This window comes from Cupressus sempervirens, chromosome 2 (assembly GCF_028749045.1).
Source record: "Cupressus sempervirens isolate cs-2001-9-10 chromosome 2, ASM2874904v1, whole genome shotgun sequence".
In the NCBI taxonomy this organism is placed as follows: domain Eukaryota; kingdom Viridiplantae; phylum Streptophyta; class Pinopsida; order Cupressales; family Cupressaceae; genus Cupressus; species Cupressus sempervirens.
In genome coordinates, this window is record NC_143119.1 from 165,857,798 (window position 1) to 165,884,308 (window position 26,511).

General features: G+C 37.0%; 1 protein-coding gene across 1 annotated transcript in view; it reads right to left on the minus strand.

The window, feature by feature from the left end:
* LOC149571571 (phosphoribosylaminoimidazole carboxylase, putative / AIR carboxylase) overlaps positions 1–26,511 on the minus strand; it is a 216,522-nt gene that overhangs the window by 75,667 nt on the left and 114,344 nt on the right. The window contains exons 10-11 of the mRNA XM_089813080.1: positions 18,294–18,381; positions 17,954–18,151 (exon numbers count right to left, since the gene is read on the minus strand). Coding sequence (XP_089669206.1) covers positions 17,954–18,151; positions 18,294–18,381 — 286 coding nt within the window. The remainder of the gene's footprint in view (positions 1–17,953; positions 18,152–18,293; positions 18,382–26,511) is intronic.

The following is a 26,511-nucleotide window of genomic DNA, read 5'->3' on the forward strand; positions in this document are numbered from 1 at the left end:
TAATGACTACAGTAATGTCAAATCTGATTTTGAATTATCACTTACCACAGCAAAAAAAATTACAATGCTAACTACTAATAGTTGCAAAAGTAACCTGATAATAGTGATGCCCAAAGATGGAGATGAAAGTTGCAATCAGAATCAAGCATAAATACTGTAGTGCAGGTACTGTAGCGCAACACTATTCATGTGTACTGTAGCAGCCAACAATAAATGTATTCTCCAATTTAAGCACAAATAGAACTCCAGAATGAAACTCTCTTGAATGCCAAATTCAATGGATATTTCACCACCTCAAATGGTTGCAACACTGATGAATTGATGCTCTCCAATGGCTAACTGAAATAAGAAACACTTAGGTTCTTCTCCCAAGTTTATATCAAATGCAATTGACAATAATCGGATGCCTAGCAATGAAGTTTTCGCCTCTATTTATTCTTTTCCATCACCCTTCCAGAAGGAAATAAAATATTATTTAATTGCACTCTCTAGAAGCTTCCCGCCAACTGACATTTTGTCAAACAATTGGCATACAACTATTATGCTGATCATATATGCTATTAGATGGACATTTCATCAAACAAATGGTATGCAATATATATCTCCTTTATTGAATTCATTCACATGTACAATGTTGCTATGAGTTTGCCAAGACAAATGGGCTTACAATAATGGCTATAATAATGCCAAATCTGATTCTGATTTATCACTTACAACAGTAAGAAAAATTACAATGCTAGCTACTAATAGTTGCAAGAGGAACCTGATAATAGTGATCCCCAAGGATGGAGATGAAAGTTGCAATCAGAAATCAATCATAAATACTATAGTGCAGGTACTGTAGCGCAGCACTGTTCAGGTGTACTGCAGCAACCAACAATAAATGTATTCTCCAATTTAAGCAGAAATAAAACTCCAGCATGAAGCTCTCCTGAATGTCAAATTCAGTGGATATTTCACCACCTCAAATGATTGCAACACTAAAGAATTGACGCTTTCCAATGGCTAACTGAAATCAGAAACCCTTAGTTTCTTCTCCCAAGTTTATATCAAATGCAATTGAAAATAATCGGATGCCTAGCAATGAAGCTTTCACCTCTATTTATTCTTTACCCTCACCCTTCTAGTAGGAAATAAAATATTATTTAATTGTACTCCCTAGAAGCTTCCCTCTTTCCAAGGGCAATAATTAGTTGTACTTCTAGAAAATGCACTCTCTAGAAGCTTCCCCCTTTCCAACACAATAATTAGTTGTGCTTCTAGAAAATTAAATTAATTAAATATAAAGTCACATTTTAATTTTAATTTATTTAATGACATTATAAGAGATTAATTTTATCCAATTCTCTTTATTTCTTCACTTAGCCTTCGGAGAATGTAAAGGCTAAGAACTCCACTGAGATGCTAAAAAATGGGGACATTGTAGTCCGCCCCTCTTGAAATTGCTTGTCCCCAAGCAATCTCAACTCTAGATGCTGCAAAATTTCTTCACTCTCCCAAGTTGCATCCTGTACTGGTAGGTCCTTCCACTTCACCAAGTACTCCTTGATAGTACGTCTCCTCAAATTCCTCTCCCTAAACTCAATGATAGCCTCTAGTACTAAAACCAATTTCCCCTCATCGTCCAAGGGTGGAAGTACTATAGAAGGAACAATCTGGAGTCCTAATGCCTTTTTGAGACGTGACACATGAAAAATATTATGGACTCTGCTCTCTTTCGGCAAATCCAACTTGTAAGCCACCTCTCCAACTCTTCTAATCACCCTAAAAGGCCCATAATAACGTGGCTTAAGTTTTTCAGCACCACTCTTCTTGAGAGTGGACTGGTGGTAAGGCTACAACATCAAATATACCATATCACCTACCTCAAAAGTCCGCTTAGTCCTCTGTTCAGCATATTGCTTCTATTGATTTTGTGTCTTAGTGATATTATCCTTAAGAGCCTTCACAATTTCCTATCTCTCTTGTAATAAGTCTCCAGCACTGGGCACTCTACTATCTGATAGCAACAAATCCATGAAACTGGGTGCCTTATATCCATATAATGCCATGAATGGTGACATCTAGATAGACATGTGATAAGTGGAATTATAACAATATTCACATAGATATATCCACTTAACCCAAGTCTTTTGTTGTCTTGCTATGTAATTCTTGAAGTATCCCTCCACCCATTTGTTCACTATCTCTGTCTAACCATCTGTCTAGGAGTGGTAGCTAGTACTCGAAGTGAGTTTTGTCCTGCACAATCTGAACAAATCCTACCAAAAGTGACTCATAAACCTGCTATCCCTATTGCTGACAATGCTTCGAGGTAAACCATGCAACCTAAATACCTCTCTGAAGAATAAATCTGCCACCTATGTAGCAGTGTATGTAGTGTTGATTGGGAAGAAGTGGGCAAACTTTGTAAGCCGATCAACAACAACATATATACAATCTCTACCATAGCCTCTCGGCAGTCCTGTGATGAAGTCCATGGATAGACACTCTCACTTCTTGTCAGGAATCGGAAGTGGCTTCAGTAAGCCGGTTGGATAAGAGTGTTCCCATTTATTTTGTTGGCAAGTAGGACACTCTAACATATTGCAACACCTCATCTTTGAGCCCTTTCCAAGAAAAACACTCACGAATCTGTCGGTAGGTTTGTAAAAACCTGGATGTCCTACCATAGGTGAGTTATGATAAACTCTCAACACCATCCTCTTCACCTTTGACCCTGGCACCAAATAAATGCGCCCTTTGTAAATGATGATCTCATTCACAAGGGTGAAATCACTATTCTGGATCAATCCATCTATGAATCTTGATGCCCATGTATCCTTTGCATACTCTGCAAGGATCAAATGTCTCCAAACCTCTAATATATTAGTCATCAAGCTCAAGTGGGGTCTTCGTGACAAGGCATCTGCTACTACATTCGTGTCCCCTTGAAATAGATAATATCAAAATCATATGCCTGTAATTTACTTACCCATTTCTGTTGCCTATCATTAAGATCTCACTGCCCCAGGAAATGTTTCAAGCTATTGTGGTAGGTTTTTATGTTGAATTTGCTACCCACTAAATACTGCCTGAATTTGGCCAAACCATGCATTATGGTGAACATTTCCTTATCATAAATGTTGAAGCTCCTCCTAAGCCCCCTGAGCTTCCTACTATCATAAGTAATCAGATGCTTGTCCTGCATAAGCACTGCTCCAACACCTTCGTCAAATGCATCACAATGCAACTCAAAAGGTTTGATAAAATCTGGTAATGCTAGCACTGGACAAGAAGTCATCAACTCCTTGAAGTTATCAAAACACTCTTGTGCCTCAAGAGTCCATAAGAAAGCCCCCTTTCTCATCGAGTCTGTCAAGGGTGCTGCATGCCTAGAATATCTACTAAAAAATCTTCTGTAGAACCCACACAACCCCAAAAACCATCTCAACTGTGTCAGGTTTACTAGAGTAGGCCACTCAATAATAGCATGAATCTTTTCAGGATCCATGTGTACTCCCTGAGCACTGATAATGTGACCCAGATATAATAACTCTGATAATCCCAAATCACATTTGGACTCCTTTGCATACAAGGACTCCCTGCTCAGAATGCTCAACACAGTTTCTAAGTGTCGCACATGCTCATCCCATGTCCTACTATACACTAAGATGTCATCAAAGACTAACACAAATTTCCTCAAGTGCTGCTGAAAAACCCTGTTCATTGTGGACTAAAAAGTAGCTGGAGCATTAGTTAGCCCAAATGGCATAACTACAAACTCAAAATGGCCACAATGACATCTAAATGTCATCTTCTCTAAATCCTGCTCTCTGATTCGAATCTCATGATAGCCTGATCTCAAAACAATTTTGGAGAAGAAACATGCTCCATGTAACTCATCTAATAACTCATCAATCCGTGGGATGGGATACCTTTTTTTGATAGTCTTTTAGTTTAGGACCATGTAATCTATGCACAACCTAAGAGCACCATCCTTCTTCTTCACCAAAACCACAGAAGAAGCGAAAGGAGACTTACTTGGTCTAATGTGCCCCATAGCAAGTAGTTCTTTGATGGTTTTCTCAATCTCATCCTTCAATCTCTTTGGATGCCTATAGGGTGTGATCATGATGGGTTTAACACCCTCCTCTAACTCAATAATATGCTCAATACCTCTATCTAGAGGTCTACCTGGTGGTATTTCACTGAAAACCTTGTACTGCTTGATTCTCAGTTCCTGTATGTCTGCATGATATTCTAAGTTTTGTTGCCCCTGTGATGGCATTAAAGGGCTACGGGTTGCCTACTCAACCCGGTCATATCTCAACAAACTCTCCAGCGTCTGCAAGACATCATCCAAAACTCACTATCATGAATGGCCTTAAGTATATGGGTCTTCCCTTCTAACTAAAACCTCATCTCCATATCTCTCAAATTGAGAGTGAACTCCCCTATCTCATGTAACCAAGTCATGCCAAGAACTAAATCTGTATCACCCATGTTAACAACATAAAAATCTGCTTTGAAATCAAAGTTATTGATCTTTAGAAGCAGACTTGTAATCTTCCTGTCACATTTGAGGATGTGGCCATTAACTACCCTCACTCTCAGACCCTCAAATTGCTCTATCTGTAACCCATGCCTCTCAATCAATCTAGAACCAATAAAATTGTGAGTAGCACCTGTATCAAGCAAAGTAATAACTCGCTCACTAGCCAATACCCCTCCATCCTGAATGATCCCTCTTGTTGTACACAAGTGAGATGGGCCTCCTTAAGTCTACCCTTAGTCTTCTCATCACATATATCATCTGTGCCTTCCTTTTCTTCAATTGATTCCTCATTTTCAAATTGCTGGTCTGAATTTTCAAAATTAAAATCCTCATAATAAGCCCACATAACCCTGTTTGCTTTCCCCTTTGACCCCAAAGGACAGTCATGGTTCTTGTCATAGGGTCCCTTACAATAAAAACAAAGTTTTTTCTTCTTTAAATCATTCAATGTCTCTCTATCCAAAGGAGCAAATGATTTATCTTTATTTTCAGCCTTTGTTTCATTCCTCTCCGATTTTTTGAAGAATGGTTTGTCTTTGCTAGATGATACACGCTTTGACTGAAATTTATTTACTGGAGCTGCTTGTTCCATACTTCTAGCCTTCTTAATCACTTCTTGCAAATTGAATGGATCAAAGGCTTTTACCCAACCCTTCAGTAGTACGGATAATCCCTCTGTGAACAAAACAACCAATCCCCTATCTGATATATCTAGCACCATAACGGATAGCCTCTGAAAGTCACTAATGAAATACTTCAATCCGCCTATCTGTTTCAACTATGCCAACTCCCTAAAGTAGACTTCTAGATCCTTCTTATCAAACCTCTCTACCAACTTGTCCACGAAGTCTTGATATGAAGTCACTTGGTTATGCTTAATGGTAACCATCCCATGGTACCACCAATCATTCCAGCTCCCTCTAAATGTAGCATGGCATATTTTATTGCCTCCACTTCTGTCATAGATCTCAGTGCTAAGAAGGTATCAAACTTGTGATGTCATTCTGCAACTCCCTTCAAATGTACTTGAGGAAAGCTTCCCTGTAGCACGCTTTAATTCATTATCCTCACCACAAAGTCTCCTATTCTGTCTGACTACACGGTGGTGTTCTCTTTTTTGGTTCACAAACCTCTCAAAAGTCATTCTCTCCCATACCTGCAGTGCTAATAATTCTCATTCATCATTAGCAGCCATAAGAATATCTACAAATGTCTCATCCTCAGCTTCCTCTGTTGGCTCTTGTATTGGTTCCTCTCTAACAAAGGTAGGACGTGTGGGCATGTCTGTTTCTGGAAAGGGTTCTATGAGCTCTAGGTGATCCCACTGCACTCCTATTATCCTCTTGTTCTTGATTTCGTCTATCCTATGGATTCATGCGCTCAACCATGGTGGTAAGTGCCTGCAAAGCCTGAGCCATCCACTCGTCCTATAACCACTGCTCTAAAAAATTCCCTTGTTTTCTGATCCTCATTCCTATTGTCTCTTGGTAGGCTACACTCTTCCCTATCACCCATGGTGTGTGGCTGCCTGTCAAAATCTTGTACCCTATCAAACAAAGCTCGCCTATGAGTGTAAAATCTGTGAGAGCCAACCCTAGGTGGCTACATGTGATTGCTAAACCCTCAGGATGGAAAAATTTAGCTCTGTTACCAATGTAATATCCGTTGCCCAAACTGACTGATTTTAGCTCAAAGAATATTGTCAAACACTTATATGCTGCCTTTCTCTTTTTTGGTTTTTTTTTTTTGTCTTTTAGATTGTTTCATATAGTTTGAATGATGATAAGAAATTTAGAATGTTCGCAGATGATATTACAATGCCTCTTACAATGAACTAATATGCAAGTGCAGTTCTTTTTGGTAATTTTTTTAATGCATATACATGGAAACCAGATATGGAATGCATACCTACAACCGACATTTTGACAAACAATTGGCATACAACTATTATGCTGATCATATATGCTATTAGATGGACATTTGGTCAAACAAATGGTATGCAACATATATCTCCTTTATCGAATTCATTCCCATGTACTATGTCGCTATGAGTTTGCCAAGACAAATGGGCTTACAACAATGACTACAGTAATGCCAAATCTGATTCTGAATTATCACTTACAATAGCCAAAAAAAATTACAATGCTAACTACTAATAGTTGCAAGAGGAAACTGATAATAGTGATGCCCAAGGATGGAGATGAAAGTTGCAATCGGAATCAAGCATAAATACTGTAGCACGGCATTGTTCACGCATACTATAGCAGCCAACAATAAATGTATTCTCCAATTTAAACACAAATAGAATTCCAGAATGAAGCTCTCCTGAATGCCAAATTCAGTGGATATTTCACCACCTCAAATGGTTACAACACTAAAGAATTGACGCTCTCCAATGGCTAACTAAAATTAAAAACCCTTAGTTTCTTCTCACAAGTTTATATCAAATGCAATTGACAATAATCGAATGCCTAGCAATGAAGTTTTTGCCTCTATTTATTCTTTTCCCTCACCCTTCTAGAAGGAAATAAAATATTATTTAATTGCACTCTCTAGAAACTTCCCCCTTTCCAAGGCAATAATTAGTTGTACTTCTAGAAAATGCACTCTCTAGAAGCTTCCCCCTTTCCAATACAATAATTAGTTGTGCTTCTAGAAAATTAAATTAATTAAATATAAAATACCTTTTAAATTTAATTTATTTTATGACTATAAGAAATTAATTTAATCAATTTCTCCTTATTTCTTCACTTAACCTTCAGAAAATGTAAAGGCTAAGAACTCCACTGAGATGCCAAAAAAATGGGGACATTACAAATCAAAAGATATGAATTTATACTTGAGATCATAAAATGAGATATTTTATTGTGCAAGCGTTGGGTCACTCTAAAAAATAATTTATGCTATGACTTTGTTCCTTCTCTCATAGTAGAGAGCAAAGACTTGTTTAAATTAAAAACTTGCAATTCATATATCTGGCTTATTGGATTCAAATATCCAAGATGAGATGATTTCAGAGTTGTCTAACAAAACCTATTCACATTGGAAGACTTGTATCTAAATATTTGCATAGGTTGAGAGCAATTTTGAGTAAGAGTGGGATGTAATGTCCCCTTTCTAAAATAGTATTTATAAGAAATAATAATAATTAAATTAAAATAGATAGATAAATGAGAATAAATATACTGTGATTATAAGACAATTAAGTATCTCAATTTTGTGAAGTCTTTGAGAGAAGCAAAATTGAAATAGTAAATCTAAATATTTAAACAATCATTATATCAACCACATACTATCTAGTGCTCTCTGAAGAATAGAGTCCCCTGTATTTGAGCAAATTTCACTAGTAGCCGATAAGATCCTAAAATGGAATTGTCCCAATATCAACAAAACTAGTTAGTGTCGAACCATTATTGCAAATAATATACACTCCTATTTATGTTTGGAGGTTCAACTAGAAAAACCGGATATCGCAACTCTTGAGATAATCGGATATCTCCCAAACTCTCATGTAATCTCAAAAAAGGTGACAATGACGAGAATTTTTAATCTTTTGGCACCGGAACAATAACACAATGTTACGTAGAGCCCAGCATTTCAATGATTTTTCTCTATGTGAATGTTGGACATGCCATGTTTATGCTTGTGTTGTGTAATGTCTTCTTGGTAATGAACAATAACTAGTGAGAACAATATCATTAATCAATAGGGAAGTTCAAGTGATGTGTAACTATTGATCAAAAACTAAAATGCAAGTTCTCACAGACATATGAGAAAGTGCACATGATTATAAATTATCACCAAAAATAATTTTCAAATAGGCAATTATATAAAGGCAACATGAAGGGTTGTGATTGGTAAAAGGTTGACAATAAACAAGTTATGGCTCATGCAATGTGGCTTGTCGTTTCAATATTTATAGACTTTCATAAATCATTGAGGCATCAAATTATATGTTATAAAATATACATATGTTATGAGGTTTTCACACCATCATCCCATTGCAAAAGGGGGCCCCTAACATTTTCCCCCCACCCCACCTCACCTCACCACCCCCTTCTCCCCTCTCCTCTCTTTTTGCAATTGTTGTTTGTTGTAATATCCCAGTCAAATATGGTCCCAATACTTTTCTCAAAATAAATTTTCAGAATGCAAACAAATAGCGCATGCAATAAACTTTCAAACTTGACTAACAATTAAACAACAAATGCATGTACAAAATCTCTATTGCATTATGATTTTTCAACAATACAATATCATAATCAGCAAGTCCATATAAATTCTTCAAAAATATGTTATTGCATTATACATCAACAATGAAATAACAATCAAGTCCAATCTTACATATAGAAACATAGTCGAATTGGAAAACAAAGGAAGAACCTATAAGTACACGGGAGACACCTGGGTGTGAGGTCTCCACGGACAATGGGGTTGAGTCCACTGTCTATCAACACGAGGGTTTTTGTCCTCAAGCTGGATGAAAGCTGAAGCTTTCCAAATGACTCTCCACGAGAGAAACTGAAATCTAAATCATAAACCAAGCATGCCAAAACGAGAATCTCTTCCTTTTTGTGCATCAACATGTGACCCTTCAGTTTCCACTTCTCTGTTTTTCGTCATCTTCCTCTTTTGTCACCTTTTAACCCCCCTTATAATATTAAATTGACCCATTTTTATAACTTTCCTTCAAACTCTCATAAGCCAACTTTAATATTTTATGAATTTAACTTTGGGTTCCTAATGTCCCAAAAATGAGACATTACAGTCCTCCCTCAAAACTTCTTGTCCTGAAGCAATTAGTACCAAGATCCCATATAAATTTGAAGGTAACTATGTAGTCCAATCTGAAAACACATCATGTCACATTAAAAGCAAGGCGTCCAAATGCAACTCATCCATTGGCTAGATCCTTGGATCCCATGTCAACCTATGAAGTACTATTGCATCTATAGGTTGCACGACTTTAACCATAACTACATCAAATCTCAAACTGTGTAGTACTACAACAAAATCCTCAAAATATAACATCCTGTTAACACCTAGATCCCAAACCAAGCTGTCGACTAGATCCTTGGTGTAGAAATAGACAATTGATGAATATCCAACCTCTTGAATCAGCAAATTGAATAAATCAATGCCCAACACACTACCCTTATGCAAGGAAACCAACTCATCATGACTCCAGTTGTCATTGTCATAACTTGGGTCAGCATCAAGAATGTCAACATTGTCACCAATATGTCGCTAAACTGGAAAGGTAAACATCCCATATGTAATATATCATAACATGTGTGGTTCCTACTCATCTACATGCAACTCACTAACCTCTGTAGGCCAAGCCAAATCTGAAAATGTACTAATAGTCCAAGCGAGGTAGCCATTGATAACTAGAGTATGCAGAAAAATCAACAATCAATAAGTAGGTAGCTGCTATATCATTAGAACTTGGTGATAAATCTCTAGGTAAGATGTAAAAACCCTTAGGGGACACTAAGAACAACTTTGAGCTCTCCGCTTCACCAAAAGTATCATCACTAAATTCATCTCAATCAATGAAGAGATCGTCGTCGAGTGGAGTCTCTGAATTAATTTCACTTTATTTATCCCTATCCACATGACAATGTGAAGATGTTTAACTACTCTCATAAAAATCAGAGCTCTCGTGGTTTGCTTTTTGGTGGTCCTTAAAGTTTTCTTCAAGATAATGAGCCTTATATAGATAAGGTGAAGTGTATATACTATATATTGTGCTCTTCTTCACTCTCATCAAGGGTGTGAATCCCTTCTATTATTTGTTTGAACTCCTTAGCCTTAGGTTCTTGACCATCATCTTGGTGAGTGGTTGTTCTAGAAATCTGAGTTTCAGCCTGATGTAGCGAGGATTGTGTCATACTAAGTGGGAGACACAACTCATCTATCTTTCTTTATCTTCAGCATGTTTGATAACCATATCTCTGTCTTTGATCAACTTCAAGTAATCCGATTCATTCTTTCCAATGCTTTCTTAAGAGTGTGAAGGTCTGCACTATTGATTCCATTTATTGTTCCCTTCTCCTTTTCAACACCTTTAATTTCCCACATGGTTTCTTGAATGTTTTTAGTGGTCATGTCAAAGTACACTAAGGATGCAATAACCATATCATTTGATATTTTCAACTTATCCTCCAAATTATACACTCCAAAATCATCAACTTGAATTGGAATTTCTGATTGGTCCTTCAAGTTAGACCCTATAGCAACATCTTGCTTTAGATTTTGAATACCAAATTCATTTTCAGCTGCACCATTTTCAACATTACCCTCTATCGTCATTTGTGTTGTCTCATCAATTATTATGCCATTGTTCTCAAACAGTCCATCCTCATGGTGAGCTACATTTTCATTCTTAAACATATCATGTAGATAGACATTCTCATGAGAACGTTTGTCAATGACAACTTCCAATTCACTAAATAAGATGCTAGAACAAACCTTACCATCTTCCATAGCAGGATCCCTCTCATGATCTTCATCACGTTAAAGTTGAACTAACGAGTCTTCAACTTCATAAATGCTTATCTGCACTTCTTGAGTTGACTCTTCTTTCTTATTTCCTCATAAGTGTGATCAAGTGACCAAATACGCCTGCAAATAAAACAAACCCGCGCTTCCCCATTTGGTTCTTACTCATTTTTTAGATTATACAACCTATAATTCCCTTGCCCTTAGGTTTTTTTTAGCCTGTTGTGTATACTTCTCAATTTTTACCTCATATTGTTTGAGTACCTTGTTGACCAACTTACAAGCAACTTTTGAAGCCCCTTGTTCTCTATTTGAAATTGATAACAACATTCATAGAAGTGGCTGGAAATGAGCACCACTCTCATTAATTGTCATAACCATAATGTTTTCCATGGCTGGAATAACATCTACATTGTGATCTTCCTTGATAGTGCCTAATAGATTTTGAAACAAGGTATATATTAAATCATACAATCCCAAATCAAGTAGTAAATTACACAACCTGATATCTGCAAATGATTTTAGAATGGCTCCCCTTCTTGGTGAATGACAACTGTTGTTGTCAACAAGATGTTGAAAAATATCAACAATAAGCTGAACTACCTCCCTCATAGTGACTTCTTCATAAGGTTCTTGCGGAGCTAAAATTTATGACCTCCATTAGACAGAAGGGTCTAATAGTTTTATTTCATCATCTAAGTGTCTCAGCCACGTGTATTGATTCAATCATGTCACTGTAGGAACAAGAGTTGTCTACAATAAATTAGAAGTTATTTGCTCTACAATGGTTAAGCATTCTTCCAATTGGATCTATAAGCTACAATCCTTTTTCCAATTTATAAATTCTAGCCCAATTTTGCTACCCGTTTCGTAAAGCACTCTAGCTAAACTCTCTTTTGATGCCATCTTTAAATATGTCTTCGATTTTGCTTCTGTTTCATATACCTATGATATTTTCAAATCGGTTTCTTCACATGATCGTCATACTTTTTCAGTTGTGCTGGTTTCTAGTTCTTGTCTTCAAATCAGTTTCATAATCTAATGCTGGAGTTTCTACAAAACATATGCTCTGTGATTCAGACATTCTCGAAAGAACCCAAAGTATGACTACTGAAGCTGAGACACAGCAAAAAATCTCCTCTGACAGTAACTGCAATCTTCTAAGTACCTGCTAATAATTTAGCCACAAAATTGTTCATTTCCTCCATTAAACATCCACTATGAATTTAAGCTCACTGTCCTGCCAAATATTTAACCGCTCATTGCTATATATACTTAAGATGACAATAGCGTATCGACATTACATAAATAAAATACCATGGCAAATATTATGCCCAGTACTGGTTTTTTCTTATCTTTGAGAATCAATCCGGTTATCAAGCTTGTTCTCAATCTATGAATTCTGACCAACCAATGTCACGTTTCAATCATGCACTTATGCTCCCGGTTGTTACATTTCAGACAATGTCAACTGAAAAAAAATGTTGCTTACTGCCAATTCACAATATTGTTGTTACTGCAAATGATTTTTCCATAATTTGTAGTCTACTTAGAATTGCTCTGCAAGGGATGGTAATCATTTGTCTTTATACATTTGGTCAATGTCATGGAACTACTACAAGTATTCTTGTCTCATGCCAAATGCACAAACTGCTAAATATATACTACCCAGGCATTTCACTGGCTTGTACTATGAATCTGTTCCAGGAGTTATGAATCACAGTGCATCTTTTTTTACTAAAATATACTGCTCCTCGTATCTAGCTGACAACAGGCAGTCACAGGAATGAAACGGAAGACCTTGCTTCAAATTCCAGAAATTTTGTGAGATAATTGATCACTGGCAGACATATATGTCAGTATCCAGCTACATGAGTATGCCTAACCTTAAACTGTAGCACCCGAAACCTGAGCAAATACAGATGCCTCTCAACTTTACCATTTCACCCCTGCTACAAAAATTCCATAGATTTTATTAAAAAATTGATTCGAGTATTTCGACTGTCTTTGGAGTGATACCAATGCTACATGCATTATGCCCATGACCAAGTTTCAGGTCTTCATGGTTATAGCATTCAACAATTATGGTTCTCACACTCATTCACCATGGAAAACATAAATCCCAGAAATCAAAATGAACTCTACCGCACGTGGGACAAAGACTACAGTAATATGTGTTTAATAGCTTAGTATCCAGCTCCTTCCCTTGAGCAACTTCACACCAAAATACTACAGATTACTCATTCTGACAGCTTGCAAAATTATTGTTTCTGAATGACATGAAATAACTAGGCTGGGAGTCGATGAGATTCTTACACCCATTGTTTCCTCATACCAGCATTCAGGAACACCATACCACAAAAACGCACATACTGCTAGATCAGAATGTTGACCAAAGTGAGGACAGGACTTATGCTGCTACCAGCACATATAAATATTCTTACAACTTTTTTTGTATTGCTTCTCGTTCAAGGTAATAGTCGAGCCACTATTTCCCTTCCACAAAGAATTTGTAATGCCTAACAACACATCTCAGTGTTCCCTTTGTAACTTGTAAGACTATTCAGAACTTCCCGACTACTCCCCTAGGCAAATACGAAAACAATCACACTCTAGTTTCTCAATCACAAAACATTTATATCTCATCTCCTTCTGTAATGGAAGCCTTCCTGAAAACATTCAAAACAGCTCGGATGTAGGAGTTGATAAAATCCAACTCCACAGCTTGCCAAAATCACTTGCATGCAAATAGCTTGCTGAAGAGAGACCGAAGGAGCAAGAGCTTGAAGCAAACAATGCAAGAGAAAATATTTCACAATAGGAAAATGAAATTGCTATGTGAATGGATAAATTTACAATGAGAGAGAGACCGCTTATAAAGGCTTCAAGGAAGCTTGTAGAACAAGCTTGGAAGGTGGTATAAGATAAAGTTGACAACTAAGCACACTTTCCACAAAAAGGTGGAACATGCTAGAAAGGAACAAACTCCCATGTTGTCAACAACTCATCACTACAACTATTAACTACTAAATATTAAATAAATGCATTTACCTAAGTAAGCTTAAGTAATAGAATAAATAATTAATAATTAATTATTTACTCTAACACCCCCCCTAAAGTGCAACTTAGAGGAATGCCTTAAGCTCACAAAACTAAGAGAAAATGCAAAATAGGTCCCGGCAACAAGGCCATGTTAGGTACCCATGTACAATGCAAAGAAATGCAACCTCTAAAAACGGGGAAAGAGGGAAAACCTCATGGGAAAAACCCTCCCCCAAAAAGAGGTAAGTACAAACATGCTGAAAAAATGAAGGAAGGCAGGCCTAAACAAGACCCCCAAGGACAACTTCCACCGGAAACATTTCAAGAGACTCTCTCAAAACCATAAGTACAACCAGCCCCCCCAGAATGATGGAGCTCCTATAGAAATGATCGAACCAATGAAACTCCAATGTGGAAGAAACAAGGGCACATAACAAGGGAACCTCTGAATGATAGGGGGAACAGGAAGGCCTAGGTGATGCCCAAAAGAAAAAGTATGAGGATCCAAAAATGGAATCCCCAAGGCAGGTGTGATGACACTATCATGAATGTCCGTTGTAGTATCTGCAACAAGTGTACCTGGAGTCTCAATGAATGAAGCTAGAGGATCAAGTATGTAATGTCCCCTCTTTAGTACGACATGGCATTGTTCGTGGATTTGCCTATTACAGACTCTTGTAGGCAGATGTGATTGATGAGAGAATCATTTTGGCATTTATTTGGTGATTGGATGGCTCATTATGCTCTTGGAGATATTATTTTATTTATATTTTATCAGCATTTTTATACGGGGCCTACATGTTATAATTCTAAGTTGAGTTGCAATTTTTTATAAAGTTATTTATTATAAAGTGCATAATAATGGAATTTTATAATGGATGTTTCTAGAAGTTCTTAGTAACTTCTTAGAAAAGGATGCTTCTAGAAGTCCTTAGTAACTTCTTAGAAAAGTAAATAAATAGAGGGTTTGGCCTCTCATTTGGACAGACAGGAATTGATGATTCTACTACCATTCTCTTTGAGCATTTGTGGCACCATCCAGGTCTACAAATATTCAACATAATCCTTGAGAACGATACCTCTCAAGAGATTGCATAACTGAGGAAGTGAAAGACCTTCTGAAGAGTTGCACTTTGGAAGTGGTATTCCGCCATTACAAATATAATGCACAAGAATTTAACTAAAAAATAGTAAAGGAAACCTGTAACTGATTACATGAAAATGTAGTCATCCAATAATGAATAGCAGTCCTTCAATTATGATCATAAGATGGCACCACAGTTAGCATACAATGTTTGGAGACACCAAATGCAAAACATACCCCAATGATTGTCAAACACTGCCCCTTGTATCTACAACGCAACCTCTAGATGACAGAATTTTCTCCATTCTCACCCACGGCCATCAAAAACTCCAAATGCACAGCCATAATATGGCAGCAATCTGCAACAACTGAATGCCCTCTGTCCTTTGCAAGAATTTTAGAATTCAATAAGACTAGTAATGAATCTCAACACAACAAAATAAATCTTGGCCTCTAGATGAAGCCAAAGCTCTTGTGCAATTCCCTGGTATCTTGCACCAATTTGAAGTGCTATAACATGATAAACTTACAATTCCTCAAGCTGATAAAATGAAACCCTTGTTTCAATTCCTTCTTCACACCAACAAAGCAAATACACAAGTCATGAATACTCAATCCATTCTTCTCTTTGGCTTTTATAATATATCATGAAGTTCAATCTATAAATCTTCTCCCACAAGTCTCATTAATGGCAAACTCATTTCTTTTGATGCAAAGTTGACTTTATATTATAACATTTATGAAACAAACTTTTTAAATGAGGATTAATTATTCATTACCCTCAAGATGGCCCCACTTTATTATAAAGTCAATTTATAACTTTATAATATAACTCAAATAATTAAACATCACTGATGGCCATTAAAATATTAATCTCATTAAATACTCATTACTTTGACAAGTCGTCTGAACCAAGGAGTCAACCACTGCATCCACTACACATCTATCTACCTTACTAAAAATAGTAAGGGCCTCTCTAATGTCCATAGACTTCCTATAAATAAACAGAACAAGAAACCTCTGGATAGCCTAGCCTCAAAATATAGTCACAGCCTGGAGAGATAAACATCATAAATTGTGATTTGAAGAACTCAAAAAATCCCAAATTGGATGCTCTAATTCACCATACTAACCTATATAGGGTCATATAATAGGCTAATCCCTCAAAATCTGGTGCTCACAAAAATGGCGACATTAGAGTCTGCCCACCCTAAGATTGTTTGTCCCCAAGAAATCACGACTGCAAAGGAACTACACTATCAGCCTAAAAGAAGACTGTGAAAGGTACCACAACGAAACACAATTGTTGCAACACTAGCATAACCACAATTGCAAAGAAATGAACAACCTATTCATCCAATCTCTATGCACTAAAACAGTGCATCTAAAACAATTTATGCACATGAGAATCAAAAGTGAAATTGCCAATAAGCACATCATGTACACACTGCACTACTCCCCAACGAACCCAGATTGGAACCCTAATGCATGAGAAGGATCCAAAAATACACCAAAAAGTGTTCAACAAAATATGTGTGGATCCCAATTACTGAATAGAAGCCTGCTAAGAAGAATAATCTAACTCCTATTGCAATAATCCGATCACAATGTCACCATGTTGACAATGGTGAAGCAATCCAATTGGACCCATCCAACCTAGATTGCTAAACCTGCCACTACCTAGATACTAGAATAAATGAAACTCGCATACATCCATCATAAGGAGGTAAAAATATCTGAAATCATTTTCTACACCAATCCCATGCTACATTCTATCAGGCCCCCATGGCTGTGAAATCTATCTTCTGTTAAACTACCTTGGATGTGCTGACTTTGCAGGAATTCTATGACCAACTTGTAGCTATTGATTCCATCTACTGAAGATGGTGAATATCTATCCTAAGAGGATGGTATAAAATCTTGGGGCCAATCCACACCAACGCATCATCAAGTCCTCCATGTGCGAATCAAAAGAAACGTGATGAGCACTGCTCACTGTGTAGTTATGGTAAAAGGCTCCAGCTTCTATCAATAGCTCATCACTAACAACTCTAGAATCAATGGATCCAAACATCCCAAACTAGACCCTTTAATCCAAAATACTAGCCTATGAGGTTCAATTAATAAGCTAATCCCTCAAACATTGATGCTCACAACATTACAAGATGCATTTGCTTCCCAAGTCTTGTGATGTGAATCTTCTAAATCAAAATTCCTTTTCACTCCAAAGCTGGTCATTTGCATCTTCATTTTGTTTGGTGCCATGGGAAAATTCACAGAGATGGTACCTTTTTTTCATGTATAATGTGATCTTCTGTGTAAACTCTTGGCGGGGATAATTGAGTCTCTAGAGTATTCCCTTGTAGAATTCAATTAATTTTCCCAAATGCTTGGGGAACTTTTCTCTTCCAACTTTTGCATTAAATCTAGCTTGGAAACAATTACAAAGAAAACATTCTTCCATGAATTTGGTAAATGATGTATTGCAGCTAACCTCAAACATCTAGGAAGTGGATAAGCACAAAACAGTAAGATTACAAACAATGAATCTACCATTGAAAGAGAGGAGTGCAAGCATCCATGTCTGTGAAAGTGTGTGTGTGTGTGTGTGTGTGTGTGTGTGTGTGAGAGAGAGAGAGGGGGGTTCACATTTGAGTGTGTGTGTGTGACAGATAAGGAAAGAGAATGCACACAAGCATGTTTGTCAGAAGGGGGGAAAAAAGAGTGCATGCATGCACATGAACATGTGTGTGTGTCTGTGTGTGTGTGTGAGAGAGAGAGAGAACCTGAATTATCATTTTCAGAGCTTGTCACAAAACCTTTAGCTGAAACTTTTGAAGAATTTTCTGAAGATCGTGTACTTCTAGAGCCAAAGCTCCTGTCCTGAGTTTCCCCATCTACTATCAGCTTCATCCTTGCTCTAACCAGATCCATTGAAGGTCCTACAACAGTGATATGGCCCATCTTTCGCTGCTTTCTCATTTCTGCACAATCCTCAGTATAAATGTCATGAGTATAGAAACATAATAAACATAAGGCATGTAGCATAAGGAATCTAACATATCTAGGAATGAAAAAGAAAGATAGATTAAAACCAGGAAATGCATATCACAATTTCTATCATACCAGGTTTTTCATACCAGTGAACACTTGCACCTGGAACTGATACTGCTCTTTTCATGAGTTGATGAGCTTTATTGAAGCCTTTCTCTCCCTTTAAGATGACAACAGTCAGTGTTCATATAACTCTGTTTCTCCTTCACCCTTCACTAAAGAAAACATTTAAGTAATAACTGAACTATATCACCAAAAATATTTAGAATTATATTTAAGGATATCTGGCTCTAACTTGTTTTTATCCCAACTGCATTAACCATAATTTAATGCTCAAACCACACAAAAGTTACTTTTACTTGTATGTAATAATTTCCTCAGCAGAAAGACTCTTGCTGAATGATCTAAGGTTGACTAGAATTAAAGAGAAAAATGAATTTGCTTATTTTTTAAGAGGATGAAACCAACGCAAATGCAAAGTCCTAGAAAATAATTTACTCTAAAATATTTTTCACAAGTCAAATCCTCGCATGATTATCAATTAAAATGTTTAATGCAAAAAGAAAAAGAAATCTATAATAGATGCATAGAAGTTTGATGGCTTGTGCTTTGCCTATTCAAACATAAGTTAGGACATTCACAAGCGCAATACAAATTCCCATGCAGATCTTAGTATTACCATCATTGCAATTTGCAAATACCATAGTAAGATACATTAGCAAGGAATGTCATAACTTTCCTTTGGTAGGATGTTACAGAATTGCCATAACAAACTCTTTCATCTCCTAGATTTGAGAATTGCTGAGTTGTTCAACAATCTCCACTTCTTGTTTTCTCTCAAATCATATTCAAGTCAAGCCCACACTCCTGACCATGCACTGTAATCAGCATATCTCAACCTAGCTTTTACTAATTTGGTTCTCTGACAGGTATGTTAATGATTTCTTCAACTGTGGCAGTTAAGAGAAAAATAGTTTGTTGGTAGTGTTGTGGTCTTCACACAATTGGCCCATTGCAAATGGGGACCCCTTTTTTCAGTTTTAGCAAGTAAGAATCTTTGTCTAAGATGGTTTAAGTTGGCAACATTTTTTCAAGCCTCCAAGTCCAGGGTGAGTTGAGCAATTTTAGCTCATTGCGAAGCAATTTTTGTCTTAGGTTTGTGCAAGCACTTTGGTGCCATTTTGAGAAATTTTCATAACCTAAATCCAAGTAGAGAGTGGAATTTTAGTCTAGAAGAGAGGGGTTTGCATGTTTGAAAATTACAGCGAAGTTTGTGAGGAAGCCATCTCTTCGGGAAATTTCACATATTCCGAAATCTCCCTCTTCACATCTTCCGATATTTCCCTCTTGAGGAAATTTCGCATCTTCCAAATCTCCCTCTTGGGGAAATTTGCATCTTCTTAAATTTTCCTACCTCCTCATTTTTCCCAAAAATCTCAAGATGGAGGCCTTCATTCAGTGGCAAATTGAGCATTGCAACATTAGAATGATGGGCGAAATTTTGATAATTTTTCCAAAGGATTTTCCTTCCAGGGGAAATTTCATGTTTTTTGAAATCTCTCTCTTGGGGAAATTCCATATCTTCCAAAATCTCCCTCTTGGGGACTTTTGCATCTTTACATTTCCCCACATTGAGTTTACCAATTTTTGCCATCCTCTAAGGCATTAGAAGATGGATTTATGGCATGAGGCCAACACCATGGGCAAGGAATTACCAAGGAACATTCAAATGAGGTAATTTGAAGGATACTATCTCTTGAAGAAATTTCACATCCTTTGAAATCACCTTCTTGGGGAAATTTCGCATTAGGATACCATCTCTTGAGGAAATTTCACATTCTCTGAAATCACCCTCTTGGGGAAATTTCGCATCTTCCTAAATCTCCCTCTTGGGGAAATTTCACATCTTCGAAAATTTTCCCACTCAAATATCATCCTTTGTTAATTGCCAAAACCATCATTTCTCTCAAAAAACAAAAAATAAGGAGGGAGAAAGTGAAGAAAATTAGAAATAATAATAATAAATGGTGTTGGATAGTGATGAGATTAAAATTTGCCTCAACTTTACACAATGGTTGGTCTTAAATTGGGATGAATTTTGTTCATTATCAATTTGAATTTATTTTCAGATTTCTCTCCACAAGCTTAATGCTTTTCTCCTCCATTTTGTAACATGAATTCAAGAAGGCGAAGCTAGTGGGCAAGGTGATGATCAAGGCCTCAAGACTTCAAGCAAATACTACAAGGAGATGGCTCAATCCTGAAGACTCAAGTGAGAAGGAAAGATTCATGGTCAAGCTATCAACGTGCAAAATCAAGAGGAAATTCAAGAAAGTGCAGAGGATCCAGCTACATGAGAACATATTCAAGGAAAATCAAGAAAGATCAAGTTTACACATTCGCGAGGATGCAAGCAGCTCAAGACAATTCCATGAGAAAATTCCAAAGGATGATAAAGTGCCAATTGCTTGCCTCTTCCAATCAGAAATTTCAGTTTCAAGCACAATTATTCACATCACGCCAAATGTCCTATTTTATCATTGGTTTGAAAAACCATTGTAATTTTTTTATTGTCCCATGATTTGGTGCCTTCATGTAATTGGTTGCAAATGAGGAAACCCTAATTAGGGTTTGTGGGAAGAAATCTAGGCCCTTGATTTTGAATCGGTATTGGCCCTCCATTGTAATGGAACCGCTATAAAAGGTCAAGCCCTTCTCATTTCTAACTCATTAGTTTAGAGTTTAGAGGGGGTTAGCTTAGAGATTGGAAGTAGCAGAGAGCAAGGAGATTAGAGTAGGATAGCTAAGGGAGAGAGATGATGAATTTGTTTCTATAATACTTGTCAATGTAATTGATAATTCATTGTTGGTTATTATGGTGAATTACTTGTTATTGCTTTTAAGTGTTGCATGGTTTCCTCAATCTTTCACTCGGAGTAGATTTTTTTTCATCTTGAATTAGTTTAGTTGAATGGAAGTTTTTGTGGATCTTTACTATTTTGACTCGCCAAATTCGGGTCACTAGCCTCTTGCTGATGGTAAGGGTGCCTTGTGTGATAAGTCGATGATTGAATGCACTTAACTTCAATTGATATTCAATTGTTAGATTGCATCCATTTGATGGTATTGGAGAGGAGATATTGTTTTGAAAATCATTCAAGTGTTCCTTAGAAGCATACACTAGATGGGTGGAGCTGCTAGTGAGATTACATCTCGTAGAGTCCAAGTCAATCCATGGTTCCTTTCATTCCTAGTTAAAGATAGAAGTAGTGGTAAGTTTAAGTCAGATTTGAAGTGGAAAAGTTGGATATATTTTCTTTGCAGGTTGTGAAGCCCAATCTTTAGGAGTGCAAGAATTGATATCTCCATTGAATGAATAGCATGAGTCTCTTTGTGATAGCCAACATATCACATCATCAAAATGAGTGAAATCCACGATTAAGAAGGATCCTTGTAGTCATTTCATGATCTTAATTTGCAAGATTAGCATGCGAGATGACTTTATATCAAGAGAGGATTGAATGTTTGGTGTTTCTCCTTGAAACATTAGGTATTTGATTCTGCATGTTGCAATGGAACGAAACTCACATCAACAGAAATTGGCGCTAGAAGGAGGGTATGAACAAAGTTCATCCATGGTATTATCAAAGTTCATTCATGGTATTATCAACAAAAGTGAGCATTGAAGTATATTAGAGATAGGAGATCTCTACAAAAGTGAAAAATCCAGAAAAAAAAGTGAAAATTTAGAAAAACTTAAAAAACCAAAAAGAAGGAAAGGTTTCTCAATGGATAGGAAGATGGATGTTCTTCCCATTTGGTTTGATTTGAACAAAAAGTTGCATCCATGTGATTTGATTCAACTTGTAGTAGGATACTGACACCACCCAGCATGAGGAGATACACTGTTTGGTGTTCCTTTTGAGGATGGACTTGGCATTACCAAGAAGAATTTCGATTTCACAAGTGTATCAGCCTATGGTGCTTGTTAATCCAGAGGAAGATTTCCTTGAATTGAAGAGGATATTGTTAGGAAACCCAAGATTGAATATGGAGAAAATACTCAGTCTAGTGTGCATAACATTTCACATTAGGAATCTACTTGCCCATCCTACCAAGACACTATTGACTTTATCAAGTTTCAAATGGGTTGGTATGAGGAGATATCCTTGGAGGGTGGAAAGGATTCGTTCCATTTCCCAAGTTGGATGCCGAATGAAGGCAGTCATCATCACTCAAGTTGGGAACCAAAGGTTGAAGTAAGCAATCAGTTGCATCAAGCAAGCATGGATGAGTATAATGATGATGATAATCAAGAGGTAAAATTTTCACAAATCACTTCACAAGAAGGTGTCGAATAGAAAATTAAGGAAACACTAGATTTTATTCAAGGAAGAGGAAGCATAGAAAACAAAGATCAACATCTTGAAGGACTAGAAGAAAATCACCCCCAAGTTTGAGAAGTTAGTCATTGGCGAACTTGCCCTTGTGCTACAAGGTATATTCTTGAGGATGAATTACAAGCAATTTCATATACACTTTGGGAACAAGATAGATGGATGGGTTAGACAAAGAATCGCAAGTAATCATAGATGAGTCAAGGTATGAAGATCAATTTGACATAGCATTACAAGGCATCATCGCCACCAAGTTCTTTGGGAGGGTGCTAAAGGATATCATGAAGTTGATTCACTAACAAGGGTATTTCACAAGGATGTGTGGTTCATGCTATACAAGGACAAGCCACCTAAAGCAATATTCCAAGGGCTTGATCTCAAGAATAATCATGCCTTGAACATCAAAGAGTTTGACGCTAAAACCAGAGGAGGAATCCACCACCAACTACAACCTCTTAAAGCTATGGATGATCAACAAGGATTTCAACATGAATTACCACTCAAGACATGCTAGGTTGTTTCTTTCCTCGCTTCCAATGTTGAAAATTTTGACAGTTATTGACCATGGTCACATGAATTGCCTCAATTGTTGATCTTGCATGATAATTTTCCTGAGCTTGAAAATGTGGTAGATAATATTTATTCGGAGTACAAGAATAAATTTGCAAAATTGAGAACCATCATCCAAGCCTTGTTACTCTTGAAAATCTTGAGAAACCATGTTAGATCAAGTGTATATATTAGTTTAGTTTGAGAAACCATGTTAGATTAAGTGTATATATTAGTTTGGTTTGTCTCATCTCTTTGGGATTCTTGTACATAGTTAGAGTAGGTTTGTCTTGAATCAGTTAGTTCAAGAGGGTTAGTGTAGGTTTTCTTTTTGTTGGTTAAAGTAGTTTCCTAGTCAAGTCAAGAAGCTTATTTGTTCAAGTTATTTCACTTGAGACTTCTTTGAGTGGCTCGATTGGTTGCTTGCTTAATTCACTGTAGGGAGTCAATCTGTAGATTTTCCTTGAGTCATTCAACCCAACTAGTTTAGTAGTTGTTTCTTATAGTGGTCTAGGCTTCTTTAGTTTAGTTGCTTGTGTTACATCCCAAATTTTGCTATATTTAAAAAAAAATCTTCTAGCCATTGAAAATTCATGTGAAGTTAGTTGTTTGGTAAATTTGTTGAAAATAACTTATTCATGTGAAGTTGATCTATCAGTAAAATTGTTGAGATATTTGATTCTTGTGAAATGGAATTTTGATTATTAGTTATTGTTTCATTTTACACGTTAGTTAGTCATTATAATGGGAATTAAAAAATGAATATCTTAGAAATTGAAAATGATTATGTGATATTTCATTATTATTTCAAAATATGGAAATATGTTATTACCTGGAACGCTTTCCTATTTGCAGGAGCACAATGAAGGAGGGAAGTGTTGCCAAAATGGGACTTAGGAATGGGACACCCAAATTCACTGTCAAACTATCAATTATGAAATATAACCACTTGGATCAAGTATGAAATGACTAGACAAGCAAGAAAGTACACAAGATGACCATGAGCTAACCATGACCTGAATATAAAGGGGTGACATTAATATACTCAGGCACGAACGAAGATGTTGTTGCCACCCCTTATTCTTTTATTTTGAACCTCGGCTAAGATTTTCTTATTTATTTAATTGCCTTGAGCTGTCACCCTTTATTTCTTGTTGCCTTCATGACATCGAGCAATAGTCTTTTCCTTTATTCAAATATGAATTTGGAAGGTTGTGTAGAAGTCTTATTTTTTCCACCTCAGTCTTTTGCGTAACTAAGCATGCACAGGGGTGACCATTGTTTATCTTGTCACTCTCAATGGATGCATTTTTATTCATATTGCTCTCACCCTCTTGGGTAGCTTCTTCATACATTTTGCTACCACAGAAATTCTTCTTCATTCATATTTCTTTTATACTCATTCCTAAGAAGTGGGTGAATATAACCGATGATTGTCTCTAATTATGTTGAGATCGTGAGACATTCCAATATTCTTTTATGGACAAAATTGAAAGCTTGATAGAGTAGGCGAGTGGCATTATGATACTTTCACCAGTTGTTGGTCACATCTGGTTGGGGTGCTCTTATAAAAAATGATCACGTTGAGAGTAGACTTTCCCTAGCAGAGGTTCATGCACTTCAAGAGGTTGTTAGGATCTTGAAGCATAATTACTCGCAGTTAGTTGCTGACAGAGATTACCTTATGGATTGGGGTAGCACATGTTGTGAGGCATTGCTAGGGAAAGAGGAGATGGTTGAGCTCACTCAAGAGCTTGAGGTGACTGTGGACTCTCTTCAGTGTACTGAATTGGCTTTTCAGGTGTCACAGTTACAAATGGATAAGGTTCCTGTGAAGTTGGAGCGGGTAGAGTCGATACCATCCCCAGACCTTGTTTAGTTGCACATTGTAGTTGGTGGTGAGTTCGCTTCTACAATTGGGGATGATGGACGTAATGATGTGGCAATCATATCCATCTAGAATTCAAGTGTAGTAGGAGTAGGAGGTAAGAGCATCAATAGAAACGAACTCTCAAGGTGATTCGCTTCCTTCTATTAGAAGCGAATCTATTTCTACATCTCATACAACTGCTGCCTTTGGCTAGTTGGCAACGCCACATTTTTCAGAGAGATCATTTGTGGGTCGTAAGGGAGCAGGTTGATGCTTCCACATATAATTTCTACTACATTGAGACTTTCATGGAGTATCTTTTGGAGAGTGGATTTGCGAGAGGATTGACATAGAGTATCTAAGCATACTCTCATCCAAGGCTCTCGTGTTATACAGCGATTGTGTTAGCATGAATGATGATGATATTCTTTTGGAGGAGAATCCTAAGCATTGGAGAGTATTGACATGTTGCATTCATGACTATGTTTGTCATTGATGTCAACATAGCCGTAAGTCTATCAAGACTAACAGAGTAGCAGATAGAGATCTTAGTTGTACAGACAATGTTTTGATTGTCGAGTGATGTGCAATCATGGACATGTTCTTTACTGTGTCCCAATATCGAGGTTCAATGCACAGCAAGGAAGTTGAAGATGTACGGAAGATATGCCTAATTTACTAAGAGCAATACGGAGACAAAGTACCTAAGAAGTAGTTTCTGATGTTTCTAATGACTGCACCATCTTTCGCACATGAGATCAGCAATTGCAAGTTAGACCACTTGCAGTATCTACATGCCCAGGACAGTTTATAAACGATTGGAGTTGGTGATAGTGATTCGGATACTTATGGTCGTTATCATCTGCACAGTGCAGTTGGGTGTGAGTATCAATTTGATAGGAACTCATATGTTGTTAGAATTGGTATTTCAATTGGATTGAATTCTAATGAGTTGTTACTGCCATCAACGCTTACATTCAATTTCTAGATGATTGTCATTGATATGAGTTATTTGGGTGTTGGTGCTATAGGAGTTGCTTGCACACAGCAAGCATAGTACGCAGTTCTACCCTTGGGATCCGGTGGACTGTGATGTTCATTTTGCTCCGAGATTTCTTAGGGACAAGCAACTTTGGGAGGGAGGACTGTAATGTCCCCATTTTTAGCAGATTCCTATAGTTGGCTTGGTCAGTTCATCATTATGACCCTCAATAGATGACAGTAGGATTTAGGAGTCTTAGTTGTGGGATTACAGGCTTTACAGTAGCCTATAATATGTTTTGGCTCCGTTTGAGGGACTTACTATTTATAGTAAGTCAACAATTGGTTTCAATGAGCTCAGTTAAGTTAGAGGAGTTGAGTGATTTGCTCAACTTTCATTTTGGGCTTCTGTTATGGGCTCCAAGAACCTTGGAGGGAGCGTCTATTTATAGTAAATTAACCCTGTTAAGTTCATTCATCGTCTTTCTTCACC